A 22082-nucleotide genomic window follows, 5' to 3' on the forward strand; every position below is an offset into this window, starting at 1 on the left:
GCTGTTTTTGAGACTAACTTATACCTGTGGCCATTACTAGCTAGTATATGGCTTCACAGGACTTCAGCCAGTATCCCTAGCAGGGGTGCTGGTACAATTTTTATAGTAGGGGTGTTGAGAGCCATTGAACCGAACTGTAAACCCTGTATATGATGGAAACCTCTTCAAGCCAGGTGGTGTAGCAGCACCCCTAGTTCCAGCACCTAAGATCCCTAGGTACACAGATAATGAACTCTCTTCTCATTCCTGAAGGTGCTCCCTCCAGTTAGAGCTAAGGTCTGATGCTGGATGTGTGTAGGGAAACTTGCACTGCTGTTGTGTATGCTGCACCTGTTCTGTGATCAGAGAACTTCAATCTCTAGGGTTGGCAAAGCCAATCTGGTGCCTTTTGTGACTTTTAAATGCCACGAGGAAAAGAAAATACAAGCAAGAGAACAGAAGAATCCTACTTTTGGCCCAGTTCTGCAAACCCTTCACTCATGCGGGTCATCCAGTCGGAGTCAACGGCATGGCTTGTGAGAGAAAGGATGGATTATTCTACCACCCACTGAGGACGCCCTTACCCCTGAAATAGCCAAAGTGAATAAGGGTGGGAGACTGGGGTCTTCAGTGTTTGAGAGTTTTCAGGATCAGGTCCCAAATGTGTATCAAGCTTAATTTCAGTATGGAAAAACTCATCCTGATTGTAGTTACTGTTTGAATTACCATAGTGAGTAGGAGGCCTAGTCATAGACTGGAATCCCATTGTGCTAGGTGCTGTACACAGGACAAAAGGACAGTCCCTGCCCCCAGGAGCTTACAATCTAAGTACCTCATGAAGTGCTTTCTTATTACTTTCTGGAGAGAGGGGAAACAACGACCCATGAGTGGTGGAGTGAAAAGCAGTCACTCATCTCTGTGGGGGAAGATGCGCTGGAGGTTGGGTGGTTCTGCTGCACTCTTTGATCATGCATGTGTGGAGGAACACAGAGCCACTGTTGTACAGGCTTGCTCATGTTATTTACATCACCCTGTGAGTTCCTGGATATTACAGTAAAACAATCCAGTGGGTCTAGAAATAAAAGGGACAGCAACCTCACTTGGGATTTGTCTTCTGAGGTTCTCTAAGGGGAGTCGCCCCAAAGAGTGTCTGAACCTTGGGCCTAGATGGGGTGGAGGGCAGAGTTAGAGGTCTATGGCAGGACATTATACCCCATATCGTCTGTTTCCCTGCCACTGTGATGTATTTCCTCCCAGACAAAGGAACTGGCACAAACTTTTCCCTGATCTAACTCCACTGAAGTCAGCAGAGTTCCACCAGGGATGAATGTGGCCCAGTTCTAAAGCGGTGATGGTGGAATAGTGCATAGTAACGGAGCAGCATTGCTGGCTCCTCTGCAGAACTGCCAATTAGATGCTCATTTCCTGGGTGTATTACAGCATAGCTCTGTATAGTAATTCCTCTTCTCATTGCCGCCCTCAGCCAATCACATCTTAAATCAATACCCGAGGATCACAGGGTGTGAGCAATGGTAGAAGCCTATCGCTTATGTGTGTGCTTTGTGCGTGGCTGGCAGAACAATCTCAGGCTCCAGCAGAGACAAAGAGTGTGAGAACTGGTTTAGTCAGAGCCTGCAACCAGCTGAACTGGGTCTGCCCTAGGATCAGTGGCAGCAAGCAACTCAGGAGAAGGAGAGAGGCCTGATAGCTCTGAGCCAGGCAGCCCTCGGAGCCGGTCATGCTGGCCCAGATACCCTGTTAAATGCAATCCCCTGGGTTTGCTCCTCTCTCTAATGAGACCTCTACAGGGCTGCAGGAGACAATGCATCGTTCTGGGGATCGTGACCCTCTGCCTGGCTGCTGGGTGGGCTCTACAGAGTAAGTGTCCTGGATGAGTTTACTCTGTTTGCTTTGTGCTCTCCCCAACTTTGTCTCTCTCTTCCTCACCCTACCTTCTTTTCTCCGCCTCCTTTTACTTGTCCCTTTTTCTCCTTCTTTTCCCCTTTTCCCCGTCTCCTTTGTTCCCGTCTCTCTTGCAATCTTTGTTTCTGCGCTCTCTCTCTCCCAGCCCTTTGAGCTGTGTATGAACAATGTCGTTCCTAAGTCTTTGAGAGCAGGGGAATGTTTACATTGTGGTCTTGTGGCATATGCACTTCCAGTCAGTTCAGTCTATTCATATTGCTGTGTTGAACGGATTTTTAGTTATTCCTTGCAGCTTGGCACATGTACACACAGAGTCATCGTGCAGTCATTCACAAGAAAATGGATTAGGGTGTGATATTTGCTTTCAAGGCTGTCTGTTTGGATTGGGCAAGTTCAAGAGATCAGATTGCCAGATTTGACTATGTATGTTAAACAAAGATTTTAAAATGTTTGCAATTATTTTTTGGCAGAAAAATTCTGCCAGAAAATGCGTAGTGTGAAAGGAATACATTTACCATGCAATTACCATGTTCAGAACAATACAATGCATTTATCAAAGCAAGTCACTTTAAAGAGGAAGGTAAAAGGACTACATTTGGCATGCACCACACCAACACATAGACCAAAAAACAGCAAAGCCCCTTTAAATAAACACCTGATAGGTGAATAAATCTTTTAAAACAATTTTGAATTGTCACCAGAACAGGAAACTGACCTTTTAGCCAATTTTCACAGCTCTTATTCACTCTTTCAAGAGTAAAAAGTGAAATTGACCCATGTTCAAAGGACCTATGAGGAGGGCCTATGTAAGGAGAGCCCTGTGCAGCCACAACAAATGTGGCTTTACCCTGAAAAATTACATTGTAACACTGGCATTGAGGGATCAAATGTGTTCAGTAAACAAATACAAAATGGGGTTTTATCCTTAGTGCTGATCTTACAAACCTGTGATCTGAGAATTAAACTGTTTTTTCCATCTTGCACAACACCACCAATAATAATGATTCTGCAGGTTAGATGCTGTGCTGCTGTACTGAAGGCTGATAGGCGTCACAGCTATAACTGAGAGTGGAAGTTGCTGGCAATTTATCCCATTCATTTTCTTAGATTGGGAGGAAATTGAATTTTGAAAGTACAATTTTTCCATTGAGAATTTTATTCTTTTTGTGTTTGCCTTTGCTGAAATCAAATTTGTGAACTCTCCACAAAGCTCCAAACACAGTCCTAAATGATCTTTTCTGTGGAGGTCATTTACACTCACTGGAAGGTACCTTTATGCTGCCATAGTGGCATAAAGTGGCCCTAGTGTACCTGAGAGTCAGGCTTTCTGTGTTTTCAAGGGTACAAATATTTGGACATTTATATTTTTTTCAATTGAGTACAGCAAGAAGGGCCATGAAAAGGCTTTAAAGGAGACGTGCTCACTAACAGCTTCCCCAGAGAAGAAGATGTTCTAGTAACAACAGGAAACAACCCTTCAGTAGTGAAACTTACCCTTTCCTCTCCAGGTGTTTTGGGTCAATAACTGAGGATTTCAGTCTACAGCTCAAGCATCATAGAATCATAGAATATCAGAGTTGGAAGGGACCTCAGGAGGTCATCTAGTCCAACCCCCTGCTCAAAGCAGGACCAATCCCCAACTAAATCATCCCAGCCAGGGCTCTGTCAAGCCTGACCATAAAAACCTCTAAGAAAGGAGATTCCACCACCTCCCTAGGTAACCCATTCCAGTGCTTCACCACCCTTCTAGTGAAAAAGTATTTCCTAATATCCAACCTAAACCTCCCCCACAGCAACTTGAGACCATTACTCCTTGTTCTGTCATCTGCCACCACAGAGAACCGTCTAGATCCATCCTTTTTGGAACCCCCTTTTAGGTAGTTGAAAACAGCTATCAAATCTCCCCTCATTCTTCTCTTGTGCAAACTAAACAATCCCAGTTCCCTCAGCCTCTCCTCAAAAGTCATGTGCTCCAGCCCCCTAATCATTTTTGTTGCCCTCCGCTGGACTCTTTCCAATTTTTCCACATCCTTCTTGTAGTGTGGGGCCCAAAACTGGACACAGTACTCCAGATGAGGCCTCACCAATGCTGAATAGAGGGGAATGATCACATCCCTCGATCTGCTGGAAATGCCCCTACTTATACAGCCCAAAATGCTGTTAGCCTTCTTGGAAACAAGGACACACTGTTGACTCATATCCAGCTTCTCATCCACTGTAACCCCTAGGTCCTTTTCTGCAGAACTGCTGCCTAGCCATTCAGTTCCTAGTCCATAGCAGTGCATGGGATTCTTCCATCCTAAGTGCAGGACTCTGCACTTGTCCTTGTTGAACCTGATCAGATTTCTTTTGGCCCAATTGTCTAATTTGTCTAGCTCCCTCTGTATCCTATCCCTACCCTCCAGCATATCTACCTCTCCTCCCAGTTTAGTGTCGTCTGCAAACGTGCTGAGGGTGCAATCCACGCCATCCTCCAGATCATTAATGAAGACATTGAACAAAACTGGCTCCAGGACCGACCCTTGGGGCACTCCGCTTGATACCGGCTGCCAACTAGATATGGAGCCATTGATCACTACCCGTTGAGCCCAATGATCTAGCCAGCTTTCTATCCACCTTATATCCATCCTTCACCAGTACAATTTTTGTTAATTATTTGCCTACTGAAATTCTGATTTTCATATTTCAGCTGTTTCATCCAAATCTGCTTGCAAAAAAAGTGCATGCACAATTGTTGTGCTTACCCATGCAAGTTTGGTATTTGTACCTAACAGGCCTATTACACTCATAACTGGACAAGGTGTGTGTGTGTACAGCTCCCTGATTTGATCACGGAATCCTAGTGACTGTGTGTGCAAGTTAGGTGTGCTTTTGGATTCACCACTGTTCTTGACAATCAGGGCCTAAACCTCTATGAAAATGGGTAGAATTTATTACGTGTGAATTACAACTCTGACAAATAACTGACCGCCTTTATGTAGTTTATATATTGCTGTTGTCTCAAATTATTGATTACACTTTATAACAGTGATTTATACCCAATTTGATAGCAGTGCTTCTGTAGTCCTGAAAACACTGTGGGTCAAGTGCTAAGTGACTGTGCACTTAAACCCACTACAGTACTTGCTTTTTTGGCCCATGCAATTAACTTACACAGCAGGTTACCCCAGCAATGGTAAATAATTTTTCTATTAAATGCAAGATTTTAGGGTAAAGTCCTTCCTGACAAATATGGAAGATGTATATTTATTTATACTGTTGTTTGTTCCATGGCATGAAGTAAATGGTTCCGTTTTTATAAAATTATATTTATATTCACAGTGTACCTGATGATGCTAGTTATATTATTCGGTAGACTTGGCATGTCTGAAAGACACATGAAAATAGTATTCTGATATTTGTAACTGGGACAGGGCTTTGGAAATTTCAACTGTGACCTCCACATTTTTAGTTTCAAGAGTCCGGCAAGTATGTTGCAACATGTCACAGCAGGGCCGCCCAGAGGATTCAGGGGGCCTGGGGTCTTTGGCGGCGGGGGTCCTTCCGCTCCGGGACCTGCCGCCGAAGTGTCCCGAAGACCCGCGGCGGGGGGGCCCTGCCGCCGAATTACCACCGAAGCGGGACCCACCGCAGAAGTGCCGGAGCGGAAGAAGCTCCGGGGGCCCAGGCCCCGCGAGAGTTTTCCAGGGCCCCCGGAGCAAGTGAAGGATCCCGCTCCAGGGGCCCCGAAAAACTCTCGTGGGGGCCCCTGCAGGGCCCGGGGCAAATTGCCCCACTTGCCCCCCGCTCTAGGCGGCCCTGTGTCACAGTGTAAGGTACTGACTTTGGGTGGGGTGGGGAAGGGCTAATGTTGCCTGCAGAGAGTGTCCTGTATAGGAATTGGGTTAGTATCCCTTTACATATTTTGTGAGCACTCTCATGGCCCTCACTGTATTCTTTGTTTCAGAAGCCACCACAACCCTGCCAGAACAGCAGTGCGTATATGTAGCTAGGCCTTGCAAATTTGATATATTTAGAAAACACAGTTACTTGGACCCTCCCTGTGCCCATGGGGTTCCTTCATGTTATGTTTATTGGTAAAGAGCAAGAGACACAACAGAATGGACAAGGGATTTGCCTCTATGATACATGGGTGACAGCTGTTAAGCTCAGTTGATGGAGCTGTGTGTTTTGAGAGCCGAAGAAACAGAGTTCTTGTTTGGGTTGAGTGGGTAATCGTGTCTGTTTAAAAAGCTTGTTCTTGGAATCGCCTGTGTTTAGTTACTCTTGTGCACATCTCTTTGTATCTAAGGACAGGTGCTTTATAAATGCAGACAGGTGATAGACACTGTTTGGACTTTGTAGTTTCAGCCAAAGAATATTTTATTCTTTATATACTTTATTCAGACTTTAGTCATAAAAAGAAGTCCATCCAATGCTCCGGACAGATATGCAATGCTTTAAAATTACACAGTAATAAATAGGATCAATGAAGAGGAAAAATAAGTCTCAGGCAAAGCAGGGACTTGAATGTGGTCTTCTACATCGCAAGTGAGTGCCGCAAACCTAGGCTATTTGGGAGGGGCGGAGGTGTGATTGCTGTCGCTCTCTCCCCAGTGCAGAATAGGATTTTTTTTTTAATCTGACAGGATGGGAAAACTGTTTCCCTCTCAGATTTAGTCACAGTATCTCTTTGTAAGTTATCATAGTCTGACTGTACTAACGGAGTCGGAACTGCATTCCGACAGCATCCTCTTGAATTGCCATTGCACTGAGAACACTGACGCTGATGTTCTAATGAAACTATTTTTAATGTGCAGTAATTTCCCCATGTTATTGTTTACAAGGAACAACTTCAGGACAGCACTTTTCAGCGGTCTATGGAATGCTGTTTGGAGAGCCGCAAAGCTGTTCGGCACAAGAGTGAAGCATCTATCAGTCTTTGGTAGGGACATCTGCTTCTCGCTGTAACCCAGTCCAAGTCCATTTTAGGATTTCCACAAGTTTTTTTTTAATCTCAACCATCACGTTAAAGTGAGCTGATTTTCAGCCTAATATTACTTTTCATATAAACAAATTACACAGAGTCTAGCTATGAGAGAGGAAGGATGGCCCAATGGGTATGGCACCAGTCTGAGACATGGTTGATCCTGATACAACTCCCTGCTCTACCACTGGCTTCCTATCCAAGTCATTTAGTTTCTCAGTTCCCATCTGTACAATGGGGATATTAGCACTGCCCGCCCTCACAGAGGTGCTGTGAGGATAAATGCATTAAAGATCATGAAGAGCTCAGATTCCTCAGTGATGGGGCCCATGTAAGTACCACAGATAGCTGCCTCGAAGGTTGAAAAGGGCGGCATCCATAAGAGGGGCTCTAGCGTAGGAAGCGTTCTGATGTGTGAAAAGTTTCAGAGCCCTGGCTCTGCAGGATATATTTTCTGTATGACAACACTACCCATATTAAATAGCTGAAGGCACAACACACACACATCTGGATCAAAGGTCACCTTTGCTAGGGAATATATAATAGCCCAACCCCATCTATTTTACTCCTTGATCGGCATTCCTCTATTGACGCATTCCGTTTTATTACAGCTTGAGGCAAGAGACAAATTTGCAATACTGCCTAGCAAGTGCTATATATTGGCCGGATATTCCTGTGGAAATAGGTTTTGCTTCTGCAAGAATTCCAAACAAATCCAACATTAAATAGAGTTAATATCATTCATCATGTTGAATTCTTTCACTTTTCTTGTGAAAGTAAAACATATTGCTGTAGGACTATAATTGCAAATATTTCTTCTTTCTTATAAGTATTACTGGCAGGCCCAGATTAAAGAATTTTGGGACCTATGCACTATGGAAATTGCCTTCCTCTTCCTTAAACTAGATCAGGGGTTGGCAACCTTTCAGAAGTGGTGTGTCGAGTCTTCATTTATTCACTCTAATTTAAGTTTTTTTGTGTGCCAGTAATACATTTTAACATTTTTAGAAGTTCTCTTTCTATAAGTCTATAATATATAACTAAACAACTGTTGTATGTAAAGTAAATAAGGTTTTTAAAATGTTTAAGAAGCTTCATTTAAAATTAAATAAAAATGCAGAGCCCCCCAGATCGGTGGCCAGGACCCGGGCAGTGTGAGCGCCACTGAAAATCAGATCGTGTGCCATCTTCGGCACACATGCCATAGGTTGCCTACCCCTGAACTAGACAGACCATGTGATATACAAGACAATTGCCTCTCTAGGCAAAATGTCTGTGTGCTGCCCACCTGTCCCCTTCTGCTCCGTAGAACAGAGGTTCTCATCTGAGGAGGTTCTCCCCCTTAGAGGCAGCATCTGACTTTCTGATGGGGCATGACAAGCCTTCTGATAGTTTGGTGGCTATGGCAGAAGTGAAGGGGTCCAGCCCCTGGTCACAATGTCACTCATTCAGGTTTGGCCCGGCCACCTCTCCGTCATGAGAGGCAGCAGGGACAAATCTGAGTGAGTGGTGTTTCAACCTGGCTGGTGGGGTCGCAGCACCACTTAGGTTTTGGGGGGGAGGGGAGTTTCCTGTAGTCAGTGGCCCTCCCGATGAGGGGCCTGTGCACGGGCACTGAGTGCACATTGGTGAATCCGGGCCTGATTACTGGCATGTTTTAAAAATGTAGGCCAAGATTTTTTAAAGTGACTAGTAATTTGGGGTGCCCGATTTGAGGTAATTCAGTTCAGCTGTAAAGGAAGACAAGTGCGTAAGTGGCCTAGATCGCTTTTAAAATCTCAGTCTCTATCTGTTTAGCCATTCGGGATCTGCAGTGTCAGCCAAAGATTGTTTACCTCTAACAGAGGGACAAATCCTGGCCGCACTGAAAGTAATGAGAGCTAGGGTTACCATATTTCAGGTTCCCAAAAAGAGGACAGTGGGAGAGGGAATGGGGGGGTACAGTTGGCAGTGCAGGAGGGGGTACCTGTGCTGGAGGTACTCACTGGAGGTGGGGGGCAGTGGTTGCTCCCTGTCGGTGGCAGGGCAGCTGGCACAAGTCCAGGACTCAGCGACAGCCATCGGTCAGAGCCTCCCTGTGGGTTCCCCTTCCCAGTGCTGGGAGGAGCTGGGGAGCAGTATCTGTACCCTTTGGCTTGCAGGGGAATGGACCAATCAGCTGCGGGACCAATCGAGAAGTGGACCAATCAGGGCTCTTTCTGAGCTGCAAAAACTCCATAGTTTATTTGAAAACCCCTCTCAGACAGAGAAAGCAGGGGGAGGGATAGCTCAGGGGTTTGAGCATTGGCCTGCTAAACCCAGGGTTGTGAGTTCAATCCTTGAGGGGGCCATTTAGGGATTTGGGGCAAAAATCTGTCTGGGGATTGGTCCTGCTTTGAGCAGGGGGTTGGACTAGATGACCTCCAGAGGCCCCTTCCAACCCTGACATTCTATGATTCAAAAAAGAGGCTCTGTCCAGAAACCCAGATGTAAATGAGAGTGTCACACCCGCGCTGCCCTGGTAGAATTCCCTCTCTGGCTGGGTGCTCCTCATGCTGCTGTGTTTGAGGCTGCTTCCCTGGGCTCTCTGTGCTTTGCAAGTCTCCTCTGTCTGAACAGAGTCTAGGCACTGCTCCTTGCTGGGGTCTTTAGGTACATGCTCTGGGTGCAGATCTCTTGTCTAGCACCCCCTAGTGAGAGCTGAGACCACCCAGTCTAACTGCCTAGCCCTTGGGACTAATGCAGACCCTCTCAAAGTCCCCTGTAATTTAAGCACACCTGTTCCCAGAGTTCTACCTTATGGGTACTTGGGTTTATAGTGTAACTCTTCAGGACATGTGACAGTGAAAGCCAATAGACAGGCTTTGCATTAGATTCCAGACACAATTACTCTTTACTTAAACAGCACAAGAAATATACAAATCTAGACAAAATAATAAAGACCTGTATATGTAATGCACACACCTCCAGGGGTGGGGGGAAGAGAGTGAGTGAGTGTGTCTGCTCTATAGCCTTAGCTAACACCAGTTGGCTTTTAGCTCATGCTGTAGAGGCTCATGCACTGAACACCAGAGATCCCTGCCCACCGACAAGCATTACATATGCATTTACCTGTCTCAATTTCCTCACCACTCTGGAGAGTTCACTGGGCTTAAGACAGAGTCCTCTGAGGAATTCAGGTTCCCTGTCTGGCACATGGCTTCTCTGAAGAACTATGGAGTTCCTCACCCTCTCTGCTCCAAGCAGTTTGTTTCCTTTCACCTTGGCTGTCCACAGTTAAACAGGACCCTCTTGTTACAAAAGTATCCCCAACTCTTCCCCTCTCCTGCCCAAAGCTTCCCTTTCCCCAAGAGGTTATGAGACATTTTTTCTCTGTGCCTTTTTCTCTTCTACAATACTTGCTTTCGCTGCTGTTGGAACTTGTTGGAAATTCACCACTCTCATAAATCCCACACATGCTGCTACCAAATATGTCAAGTTCCCAAGGTAATTGCACCTATGATCCCTTTGTGGCCTCCTTAAGGACATCCCGCTTAGATCTTAGGCCTTTAGCCATCACTTTTCTCAGAGCAGGATCCTGCAGTCTGCTTCCTCCAGATTGGGACTTAGGCTGCAGAATCTTGTCATTTACTATGATTATCTCAGCTGGTCTGACTTTGGTTCAGCACCTGCAGTCCTGTTCTCTCCGAGGCAATTACAGGGTTCACCAGTGACCAGCCAGCTTTCCTAAAGCAAAGTACAGTTATTCAGAACAAAAGCATTACAGAAAAAACATACCTTTAAAACAACGAAGACTATAGACAATAACGGTTCAAAAAAGAACTAGAGAAGTTCATGGAGGACAGGTCCATCAATTGTGTGCAACTGCTCAGTTGACCATGCCAGCTACACTCTCCAGGTGTGCTCTAGCTTGGAGTAGATAGGAGATATTGGATCTCCTGGGCCTGTGGGGAGAAGAGGCTCTGCAAGCACAGCTATGGACGAGCTGTAGAAACATGTGGCACCTTATAGACTAACAGATGTTTTTGCAGCATGAGCTTTCGTGGGTGAATACCCACTTCTTCGGATGCAATACCCACTTGCATCCGAAGAAGTGGGTATTCACCCACGAAAGCTCATGCTGCAAAAACATCTGTTAGTCTATAAGGTGCCACAGGATTCTTTGCTGCTTCTACAGAACCAGACTAACATGGCTACCCCTCTGATACTTGTAGAAACATGGACATCTATGAGCAGATTGCATGGGGGATGCAGGAAAAGGAGTATAACAGGGACCAGCACTAGTGCTGCATGAAGGCAAAGGAACTGAATCAGGCGTATCAGAAGGCCAGGGAGGCCAACAGTCAATCTAGTGCCAAGCCACAAACCTGCTGCTTTTACTAAGAGCTGCATGGCATACATGGGGTAGACCCCACTACCACCCCACCGACCACCACAGATACCTCCAAGGAGACTGAGCCACAGGCCCCTGGGGTGAACAGCCAAGATGAGGAGGAAGTGGAGGAGGCCTGGCTGATTGCACTGCTCCCAAGGGGCTGGAGGGATTCCCAGGATCTGTGTGTGTTGGGGCACTAGGGAATGGGGGGTTCTGTGTGGGGTGCTGGGCAGTTGTGGTGGGGCTATAGGGGGGCGCTGGGCAGGGGTGGTGGTGTGCAAGGCACTGTGCATTTATGGTGGGGGGATTTGTGGGGGGGTTCTGGGCATAGCGGGTCTGGGGGGCACTGGGCATAGGGAGTCAGGGGGGCATTGGGTGGGGGGGCTGTGTGGCACAGTGTGGGCCCGCCCCCAAGGGGAAGTGGCATACTGACAGCACAGAGCCGGGCGGACCAGTGTGTGTCTGGCCATGCCATGCCCCATTGCCCCTGGCTGGCCCCTCGCTCCGGGGACCAACCTCCCCACACCAAGCTCCATTGCCCCCATGGGGGCCCACAAATATGTTTGGCGCCAGGCCCACAATAGGTTAATACAACCCTGGGAGGAAGAGGAGGCGGATGGGGCACATGCTACAAGCCAGGACCTGTTTGACACTCTACTGCAGTCCAGTCAGTCCTGGCAGTCGAGCACAGGCGAGACCGATGCAGGGAAAGGAACTTTGGGTAAGTGTATAAATTTATTTCCCATTACAGCGATGATGTCCCCAACTTAACAGGACACAACCATTGACTTTTCTTTTAATTTATTCATGCTAGAAAAGGTTGCAGTAAGAGAGGAATGTCCCTTGAATACTCCTGAAAGATCTCGGTGAAACTTTCACAGAGGCACTCTGAAATTCTCTGCCGAAGGTTTCTAGGGATGGCTGCCTTATTTCTTCCTCCACGGTAGGACACTTTACCATGCCAGTCAGCGATAACTTCAGCAGGTACCATTGCAGTACACAGGCCAGCAGCATGTGGGCCCATACAGCTTTCATGATGCCAGCAGCAGCTGTGTTTTCTCTGCCTTTGTTACCCTTAGGAGTGAGATATCAGCTAAAATCACCACTGTCTGTGTCTAACAGTGCCATTATACAGTGCCATTGCTCTATACTTATAGTTTCAAGCAACTGAGCAATTCTCTCCTCATTTCCCTCACCCCTGGTGGGTCATACTCACCAAGTCTTGTGCTGTGAATGGTGCAGAAGTGTCAATAAGCATGTTTTGTTTAATACTTTAGGGGAGCAAGGGAAGGGAGTTCTGAATCTTAAGTTTCACTTTCCGCTGTGACTATACTGACAATCGTACCTCTGTATGTTTTATGCGCCGCTACTGCCATTGCAGCCTTGAGAGGTTCCCCTGTCACATTCATAGAACACCAGAACCAGATAAGGAGGAAAAAAAAGACGATTCAGGATGATGTGTTCAGTGAGATCCTGCAAGTCAGTGCTGCCTCAGACCATGAGCAAAGGCCGGAGGGTGAACATTTCAGATAGCTTGGAGAAGGAAAGCACAGATAGGAGAAAGGCCCAGGATTCCCAGTAAGAAAAGGAGAGGGAGATGCACCAGGACATAATGGGACTTCTCTGGCAGCAAACACAAATGCTGCAGGTTCTTGTGGACCCACAAGTTCAACAATCATGGACTTGCCTCCCTTTGCAGTCCATGGAGAACTCCACTACAGCACCTCCTTATTCCCTCAACATTCCACATGGCATCAGGGGACCTATCCCTACCACTCCACTGCAGGGAACATTAAAGACAACCACAGCTTCACAAACACTGACCTGTGAAAGCCACGGTTGTGGTATGTGTAGGTAAAATGGACATTGTTAAGTTCTGTTCTATTAGTATATTGAGTTTTTTATGTATTTGCTTTTAAATTGCACAGATGGTTTTTTTGCACTGGCTGTGCTACTGAATAAAATTCTATTGTTTGGAAAATAATTCATCTTTATTAGTTCACAGCATATGTTGCAGAGTGCCTAGCAGTTCTGAAAACACGCATTTATTTCAACTCCTAGGATCAGTGACAAACACAGGGTAATAATCATAAAAGTACGGCAATCACCACACAATTCCTAACAGACCCAAAACAGCAGGGTCAGGTAGAGCGTAGTACACTGTATCACATTACTCAGGCTCACTGTTAAAGCACTCTTTCAAAGTCTTCCTGAGCCATATAGCTCCACACTGAACTCTTCTAATAGCCCTTGTGTCTAGCTGTTCAAACTCAGCAGACAGCCAAGCTACCTCTTCCCTCCACCCCAGTGGCAACTTTTCCCCCTTTGCTTCACAGATATTATGCAGGACACAGCAGGCAGCTATGGCCATTGCGATATTTTTTTCACTGACATCCAATTTTGTGAGTAAACAAGACCAGCATCCCTTCAATCTACCAAAAGCACATTCAACTGTCATTCCACACCTGCTGAGTCAGTAGTTGAGATCTTCTCTGGTGCTGTGGAGGTGGCCATACTATGATTTCATGAGCCTGGGAAGCAAGAGGTAGGCTGGATCCCCCAGGATGGCTAGTCAACGTCATCAATAGTAATCTGCCAGTTGGGAAAGAAAGTCCTTGCTTGTAGCTTTCTGAATAGTCCTGTGTTTTTAAAGATGCAAGCGTTGTGTACCTTCCCTAACCAGCCAGCACTGATGTTGGTGAAGTTTCCTTGGTGATCCACCAGCACTTGCATAGCCACAGAAAAGTAGCCCTTTCTGTTGATGTATTCTGTGACAAGGTGGTCTGGTACTAATATAGGGACATATGTGGCATCTATTGCTCCCATGCAGTTCAGGAACCCCATTCCTGCAAATCCATCCACTATGTCCTGCACAATGCCAAGAGTCACAGTCCTGCATTGCAGCAGATGATTAATGGGTCCTGCACACTTGCATGACAACAGCACCCACACTGGATTTTCCAACTTCAAAATGATTTTGCATTGACCAGTAGCAATCTGGCATTGCCAATTTCCACAGCATGATCGCCACTTGCTTCTCCACTGTCAGTGTGGCTCTCATTTTGGTGTCCCTGTGCTGAAAGGTTGGAATGAGCTCAGCACCCAGATCCAGGAATGTGGCCTTGCACATCTGTAAGTTCTGCAGTCAAAGTTTGTCATCCCACCCCTGCATTATGATGTGATCCCACCCATCAGTTCTCATTTCTTGGGCCCAGAAGTGGCACCACATCATCTACAGCTGCTCTGTGAACACTACCAACAACCTTAAATTGGTTCTTGCCTTGTCCTACAGCCATCTGTCCTCCAAGAAATCATCATGTTCCACACTGATTCAGTTCTTCTTAGGGCTCTGCAAATACTGGTGGATTATGCCTCCTGTGCTTGCAATAGTGCATCCTGTGCTTATGACAATAGTACAGAGCTGCACAGGCTCCATGGTTCAGTCAGAGATGGCAGACAGCAAAGAGGGCTCTGCAGGTTCCTGAGATTTTTTTTAATGACAGATATAGAGGACACTATGAGATGGAGACAGTTGCACATTGAGAAGTTGGCCCTGTGCACCCAGTCACCCTTGAGCAACTCATTTCTGCTCCATCAGGCATTGCCAAATTTCCCAAAAGACAGTGAGCTGGCTGGTGGCAGGTTGTACACTGGGTACCTAACCATGGTGCTCTGACACAAGCACTCCTGGGGAATACACACAGTGCCACCACAAGGAGTCAAGTATGCATGCACACAAGCAATATACGACCTTCCGCGGCTTTATGCTGATATAACTTGTAGACGTGGCCTCAGTCCTTTTCAAACAAATGGGAATTGAGACTGAAGTGCTGGAAAATGCAGCCTAAGACTACCAAGCAGATCATAATTAGATAGCTGATCCCCAAAGATGGGAATCCTCTATTTTTCAGGTATCTAAAAGGGTGTCATAAGGAGGATGGAGAAAACTTGTTCACCTTAGCCTCTAAGGATAGAACAAGAAGCAATCGGCTTAAACTGCAGCAAGGGAGGTTTAGGTTGGACATTAGAAAAAAGTTCCTAACTGTCAGGGTGGTTAAACACTGGAATAAATTGCCTAGGGAGGTTGTGGAATCTCCATCTCTGGAGATATTTAAGAGCAGGTTAGATAAATGTCTATCAGGGATGGTCTAGATGGTATTTGGTCCTGCCATGAGGGCAGGGGACTGGACTCGATGACCTCTCGAGGTCCCTTCCAGTCCTAGAATCTATGAATCTATGAGCAAGTGATACTCACTGGCGAGTAAGGGCTGCACAACCAGACTCTTAGCTAGCTCCAGACCATACATATGTTTTAAACACCAGAGAGAAATTCATATTGTCTGAGGGCTTTGGGTGGAAAGTTTTAAAAGTGCTGGTTACTGCAATTGAAGGTCATTTTTTCTGGACCTAGAAAACAGAGATGGAACCGACCTCTTACAGTAGGTGACCTAGACACATCCTTGGCCAGTGCAGGATTGTTCCCTAGAGTAGTACAATTACTTGTGCACTGTCCCATCTCGGTTTAAATACCCTCCAGCCCTCTGACCTTTTTTGTTGCTTTTCTCTGAATTCTCTCCGGTTAGTCAATAATTTTCTGGTAATAAGGTGCCCGCTACCCTCTCTGTAATATGATACCTTTGTCTCTACTGCCCAAAACTGCATTGGCCTTTTGTTGCTTGCTATATCACATTACAATCACACAGTATCAGCCCGAAGTCATTTTTAGCCAGTGCTGTCTTCAGGTTTCTCCTTTCAATTTAATGTCTGCTTTTTGGATTATTTCTCTCCTCCCCTGCCCCTGATCTCTCAGCTTCCTTCCTCCCACCACCACCCCCATCCCCAAATCCACAATATCCAGATAGCCAAAACCACACCACCCATATTTAAGTGATAAGTGGACGATGATCTGAAATGGGATTCACTGTTGCATGGTGTAATCTGTAAACAGTAGGGAAATCCACAAGTGGTTTTCTTTGGTAGAAGAATTTTCCCTAACTCTTGCTGAGAATGGATTCTAACTGCAGTTCCAATGGCAGGTGGCCATTGCTTTTTCTGTAATCAAATCAGTCTGCTAAATCTCTTCTAAATTGTTTTAAAATTGTAGCAGTATAGCACATGAGCATGTATATCTCTTTGCCAAACTCCAGAAGAAGGAAATTCGAGCTGGAAAAGGAGGGACAGAACCTGTTTGCTGATTGTTTTTCTCTGGCAATTGGGATAGAGAAGATGACACATTGAAATTCACCTGAAATGGCTGCTTTTAAAATGAATCAGTTGGGTGAGCATCTGATTTTTAAGAGGAAGCTGCATCTCCCCTAGGTGACCAGATGTCCCGATTATCTAGGGACAGTCCAGATATTGGGGCTTTTTTTAATATGGGTTCCTATTACCCCCCCAACCCCTGTCCCAATTTTTCACATTTGCTGTCTGGTCACCCTAATCTCCCCACAACAGCATCCATCCCTCCATGGGAAGTGCAAGCTAATCCAAGGGAAAGTTGAAGCTTTTTGCTTATGTAATTGTTTTCTCTTAGTCCTCAGGAGAAGCAGAGCCATCTAGCTATTGCACATGGAAAAGTCTATAGATTCATGGTTCCCAAACTGTGATCAGCAAAGAACTTACTGATGTTGCAAGAAAAAGCTGGCTGGTCACATGGTGATGCCTCATCTTCCTTATTTCCAGCTGCTAAACTGTATTAAAAGAAGTTTAAAATACATGAACCTAATATTACTTTCACATGTCTGTATTTGCTCTAGTTGCCACTGGGATGTGATCTGATCATGGCTGATAGGGGAAATGCCATTGTAATCACAGATGGAATGAGAGGTGATTCATGAAACAATCTCTGTATTAAGGTGTGGTGCACACTCTGAAAAGCCTGAAAACTCCTGATTCTGTGTTTATGGAGAGGAAGGGTGGTTCAGGATTAGAGTGCTAGACTTGGGACAATCACGTTCAGTTTCTTCCTTTACCACAGACTTCCTTTGTGACCTTGGGTTAGTCACTTAGTCTTCCCGTTCCCTATCTATAAAGTAGAATAATTACACTTCCCTACCTCAAAGGGGTATTGTGAGGATAAATACACGAAAAGATTGTGAGGTTGTCAGATACTACCATGATGGGACCACATATGTACCTAAGATAGATAAACTGAAAACAAATCAGGAAGCAAAAATAACAGTTTCTCTGTTCATACATTTAAATACAATCCATGATATATATATAAAGCCAAGATTTCTAAAAGTAAATAGTGATTTTGGCTTCCTAACTTGAGCCACCTTAAAGGGGCCCAGTTTTCAGAGAATGCTGAGCAGCCACCAAGGTGTCTCCAGTCGGGCACTCAAAGACAGGCACATAAAATCACTAGTCCCTTAGGAAAATCTGTACCTCTGTTCCCTTAAAGAAGGAACAGATTTAAAGTTTATTAGAGAATATTTAAAAAATAAATGATACAAAGTGTTTGAAGCGTCAGTTATTGTGTCATTGGGGGTAACATACAGGTTGTAGGGGGATATTAGCGTTTTGGTGTTAGACAGCATATACCATATACAGTCTGTCATGTCCCCAATGCGGGGTATACGGTGGGTGAGTTCAAGGTACAGCCAGCAAACAGTGAGGGTACATCACTCATACAAACAGGTTATAGATAATCGTGGGCACGAATAAACGAGCGGACTGGGTAATGACGATAGGATGACCCTCACATGGCAGAGTTCAGTTTGGTTGGTTCAGGGCTCAGGGGATAAAGTCCAACAGGGGAGGTTTACAGGTCTCTTCTCCCTTATGGATGCGCGAAGTCACGCCAGCTCACTCTTGGTATTGACGGTGGCCGGTGATGTGCTCTGTGTAGATGTCTCTAGACCACCGAATAGTGTCCGAGACCTGTTTAAGCCTGGCATTAGCCTGAAATCTGATCTGTTCCTGACCATTAGCCACTGTCATGCTGATCACTCTAATATAATGTGTGAACTGCCTTCACTATAAGTCATGCTTGCTGTAGTACTGCATCAGCACTCATTACCCAACTCTCCTTTGTTTTTCAGCCCAAGGAGGGGTATCTTTACTAGTCCCGCAACCCAACATAAATGCCACCGTGGCACAAAATATTCTCCTCTCTGTTGAATATTCTTGCAAAGGCATCGTCTCCATTGAGTGGAAGCATGTGTCGAGTTGGGGCACCAACAAAATTGTGGAGTGGAAACCAGGGAGTTATACTAACATATCCAAAAGTTACAAGGACCGAGTGAACACTTATGAAAACGGCTCTATACAGCTTCTGAATGTAGGCGTGAGAGATGCTGGCTATTATGTTGTCACCATAACAGAAGAGCTGGGAACCAACGTCTACGGCACCATTGTATTAAGTGTCTATGGTATGAACTAATCAGAAGTTCTTTTATTCTACCATTGAAATGTATATGTGCTCATGACCAACTTCATCATGTTATGTTTTTTCCCTTCTTAGAGATTATCTATGAAGATTTACATTTTGTAGCTGTCTTCTTTGCATTTCTCACTGCTGTGTCTGCAGTTTTAGTCTGCTGCATGTGGTTCTGTAATAAATCTGTGCATCTATTCCAGAATAAGAGAGACAAGCTTAAAGGTAATTTTCTGTGCGTGGACATCATGATGCAATGAGGTTTCCATGCCTAAATTATGAACATTTGTTCACTTGTGATTTGGTCCTGGAAGGTGCTGAGCATCGATACCTCTAACTGACTTCAATGAGAGTTACTGATCTTCAAGATCAAGCCTCTAATGTAGGCCAACGAAAAATGCTCGCTGTTGTTAAGAGTCCTACTTATAATTAGACTTTAAAAAAAAAACACAGGAAATGTACTGTAAGGAACAACTCTGAATTGCAACTTTTCAGGCAACTTTTGTACTGGCTGAGTTACAAGCAGGGCCGGCTCCAGGGATTTTGCCGCCCCAAGCAGCCAAAAAAAAAAAAAAAAAAAAGAGTGGGAGTTAGGGACCCTCTGCCGAATTGCCGCGGAATACCTGAACCTGCTGCCGCCCTGCTCCGGAGTGGCCGCCCCAAGCACCTGCTTGCTAAGCTGGTGCCTGGAGCCAGCCCTGGTAACAAGGCAAGATGATACTGGATGCTACAGAGAATATGCTTCCTTCTCTATCCAGATCCTACCTCACCCTTCACTAATTTTAGGCCATCTACCTTCTCAGTGCAGACCTTCCAGTGGCTTTTTCCTGTTGGTAAAATTCGGTATTTTTGCCTATTTGGGCACAATTTGAACTTTTTAATTGTGACCAGCAGGAAAAATAGACCTTTTACCAGACAAGTAAAGATAGTTTAAGTTCTGAGGCAGTGTGGTCCAAATCATTTTTTTTTAACTCTGCTGAAGTCAATGAGTTATAGAAGGGATACATTTGGTCCAGTAGGTCTTTTTCATCTCTTACCTCTATGCCTGTAAGACCCCAAAAGGTGTTCATACATACATGACATATTTCTGTGACTTCTGTTGCAGCTGAAAACACTTTCATTATGTACACTGAATATACATTGCCTTGGTTTACCTAAGAGGAACATTTACTCAGCCTCTTAGGGGAGGGCCATTTTGTACAAGATACTCCCGTAGGCACAGATGCAGAAAACAGAATATTCGACTCCAACCAATATCAGCTCCAACCAATGATCCATCAGCTTCAGTACCTCACCCAGGGGAATGGTCTAAATAGAGCTCAGTTCTGAGATTTCACCCATTTCCTCCATCTTCCATCAAGGCATTTGCAACCTAATGCTATTTTTGCTGTGAGTCCCAATTTAAGGAGTTTGTTCAGAGAAGGTCCCCGCCTTTGAAACCAGCCAGTGCTGACATTCAGCTAGAGCCAGAGCTTTGTAAACTTCAGAGTAAAGTGTGATCTGTCTGGTCAAACTTGGGAATGACAGTGTGTAGTCAGTCACAAGAGGTTATGGTATCTTAGTGGTCTTCTGCTCTTTGAAGAAACCAGTATCATTTATGTTTTTAAACATGGGGGGGGCACTGTATATGGGTAACTAAAATATTTTTAAATACCTTTACTAAATTGAATAAATCATTTCCAATCCCAGAGTAATCATATCTGAGCAAGTTTGTACTAATGACAAAAGGTTCAAATATTAACATCAGGCGAATTGTTAACTTTGGAATGTTGGTCTTCTAATTGATTTTCAGATCAATACATTTATCTTTCTATTTGCAGCAAGAACAGCTGAAGAGATAGAACTGCAAACCATTGAGTGTTAGCCAAGAACATTTCATAACAAATAACATTTCTACCTCAAGAAAAAATAATGGTAAAGGAAAGGGGGGGAACCCACAAAAGGTAAAGTTTTTATACAATCTTTTTTTAACATGACTGATATAGAAACTTCCTGACTTGCAAATAAGACGTCAATTGGAGATGGAATCAGAGCGGCATGTATGGAACCTCTTGCAAGTGTGAAGATTTCAGTTCTTCCATTTACAGTGGACAAGGTCAAAGTGAATAGAATGATGACTTTGCTGAGCATGGGGACTGTTCATGGGCTATATCATAAGATCTTTAGCCTGTATCTCTCTCAAAAAAACAAGCCAACCAAGCTACTTTGGCTACATAATATTGGGAAATATAAAGAGGACTTGCTGAGGGTCTTAACGGACATTTGTTTTGCTAATGAGTATCCCAGCTAGTGCAAGTTTCCCTTCACAAATAGGCAGCAGACTAGACCTCAGCCTTCTTCAACATGCTGCAATTGTGCATTAATGTATTAAATTATTAATTTTAAAATAAATGAAGGACAGTATACTGTATACCGCATATTATGCTGCTATCTTCAGGCCAAAGAATTTGCTGACGCCTCTGAAGACTATTATAATTCATCATGAGACAAAAGTGAATTTGAGCCAATGACCCCATGGTTGAAATTCCATCTCTCAGTGTCTTTATGATTGTTTACATTGTTCCATGATATTAATGCACACTTACCATTTGTATGGAAACCTCTTAAACAATGAACAATGCAAATGTACAGAAGGTGACACCGTCAATAGACTATGATGAGAACAGTCAGAAAAGTTCTGGTGGGGTCAAAAAGTGACATGGAGCTTAATCCAGAGAGGTAGAGAGCGCCATGGATTCCACAAACTCAGGCCAGGGAAGGATTGAGTCTATCTTGTTTGGGAGAGCTGCTTAAAACAAGATGGTGGTGTTTTTTTCAGAATTTATGTTTTAAATGACAGCAAAGCCTCTTTTGCTTTTATTTTTTGTAAGCAAATTTTAAAAGAACTAACGACTACTGGTCTGTATCTGTGTGCTGCACTTAAGGTTATTATATAGGTCTTCTGTGTGGAGTAATTTGGCTTTTTGAAACAGAAAGCACTAAAGTTTGTTTACTTAAGTAAGTTTGAAAACATTAAGCTCTAAATTATCTTGTTTTTGTAAGAAGAGAGGAATATTATATTATGAAATAAACCTTGAAAATGAGACACACTGGATCAGTCTGTATCTGAACTGATATCTATAATCTTAAATACTTATATGGTCCTTATTATCATAGTATCTAAGTGCCTCATGCTCTTTAATGTATTTATCCACACACCACTCCTGTGAGGTTGGGAAGTGCTATTATTGCCATTTTACAGATTGAAATCAATGGAAGCTAGGCACTTTTGAAAATCCCCGTAGGCACATATCTGCTTCTTAAAGCACCTTTACAAAGCTGGCCTTAAGGAACTTGCCCAAGGTCACACTGGAGGGTTGTGATAGAATAGGGACTTGAAGCCAGGTCTTTCAAATGCTGGACTAGTGTCCTAACCACTAGACAAAACTTCCTTTCATGTTAGATTTTATCATCTTAATAAAACACCACAAAAGAATGTCATA

The 22082-nt window shown here is 44.5% G+C and overlaps 1 protein-coding gene across 1 annotated transcript; it reads left to right on the plus strand.

The window, feature by feature from the left end:
* Nucleotides 1-1772: 1772 nt before the first annotated feature.
* VSTM5 (V-set and transmembrane domain containing 5) lies at nt 1773-20464 on the plus strand. Its single transcript, XM_045020000.1, has 4 exons — nt 1773-1857; nt 18266-18595; nt 18688-18825; nt 20421-20464. The coding sequence occupies exons 1-4, from the start codon at nt 1773-1775 to the stop codon at nt 20462-20464; spliced, it is 597 nt and encodes a 198-aa protein (XP_044875935.1).
* Nucleotides 20465-22082: the final 1618 nt, after the last annotated feature.

This window comes from Mauremys mutica, chromosome 1 (assembly GCF_020497125.1).
Source record: "Mauremys mutica isolate MM-2020 ecotype Southern chromosome 1, ASM2049712v1, whole genome shotgun sequence".
Lineage (NCBI taxonomy): Eukaryota > Metazoa > Chordata > Testudines > Geoemydidae > Mauremys > Mauremys mutica.

Bases quoted from the DNA above. Each gene is read 5' to 3' on its own strand.
- VSTM5 (XM_045020000.1), top strand. From the start codon at position 1,773: ATGAGACCTCTACAGGGCTGCAGGAGACAATGCATCGTTCTGGGGATC. The intron at 1,858-18,265 runs GTAAGTGTCCTG...TTTGTTTTTCAG, and splicing joins TGCTGGGTGGGCTCTACAGA to CCCAAGGAGGGGTATCTTTA. The intron at 18,596-18,687 runs GTATGAACTAAT...TTCCCTTCTTAG, and splicing joins CATTGTATTAAGTGTCTATG to AGATTATCTATGAAGATTTA.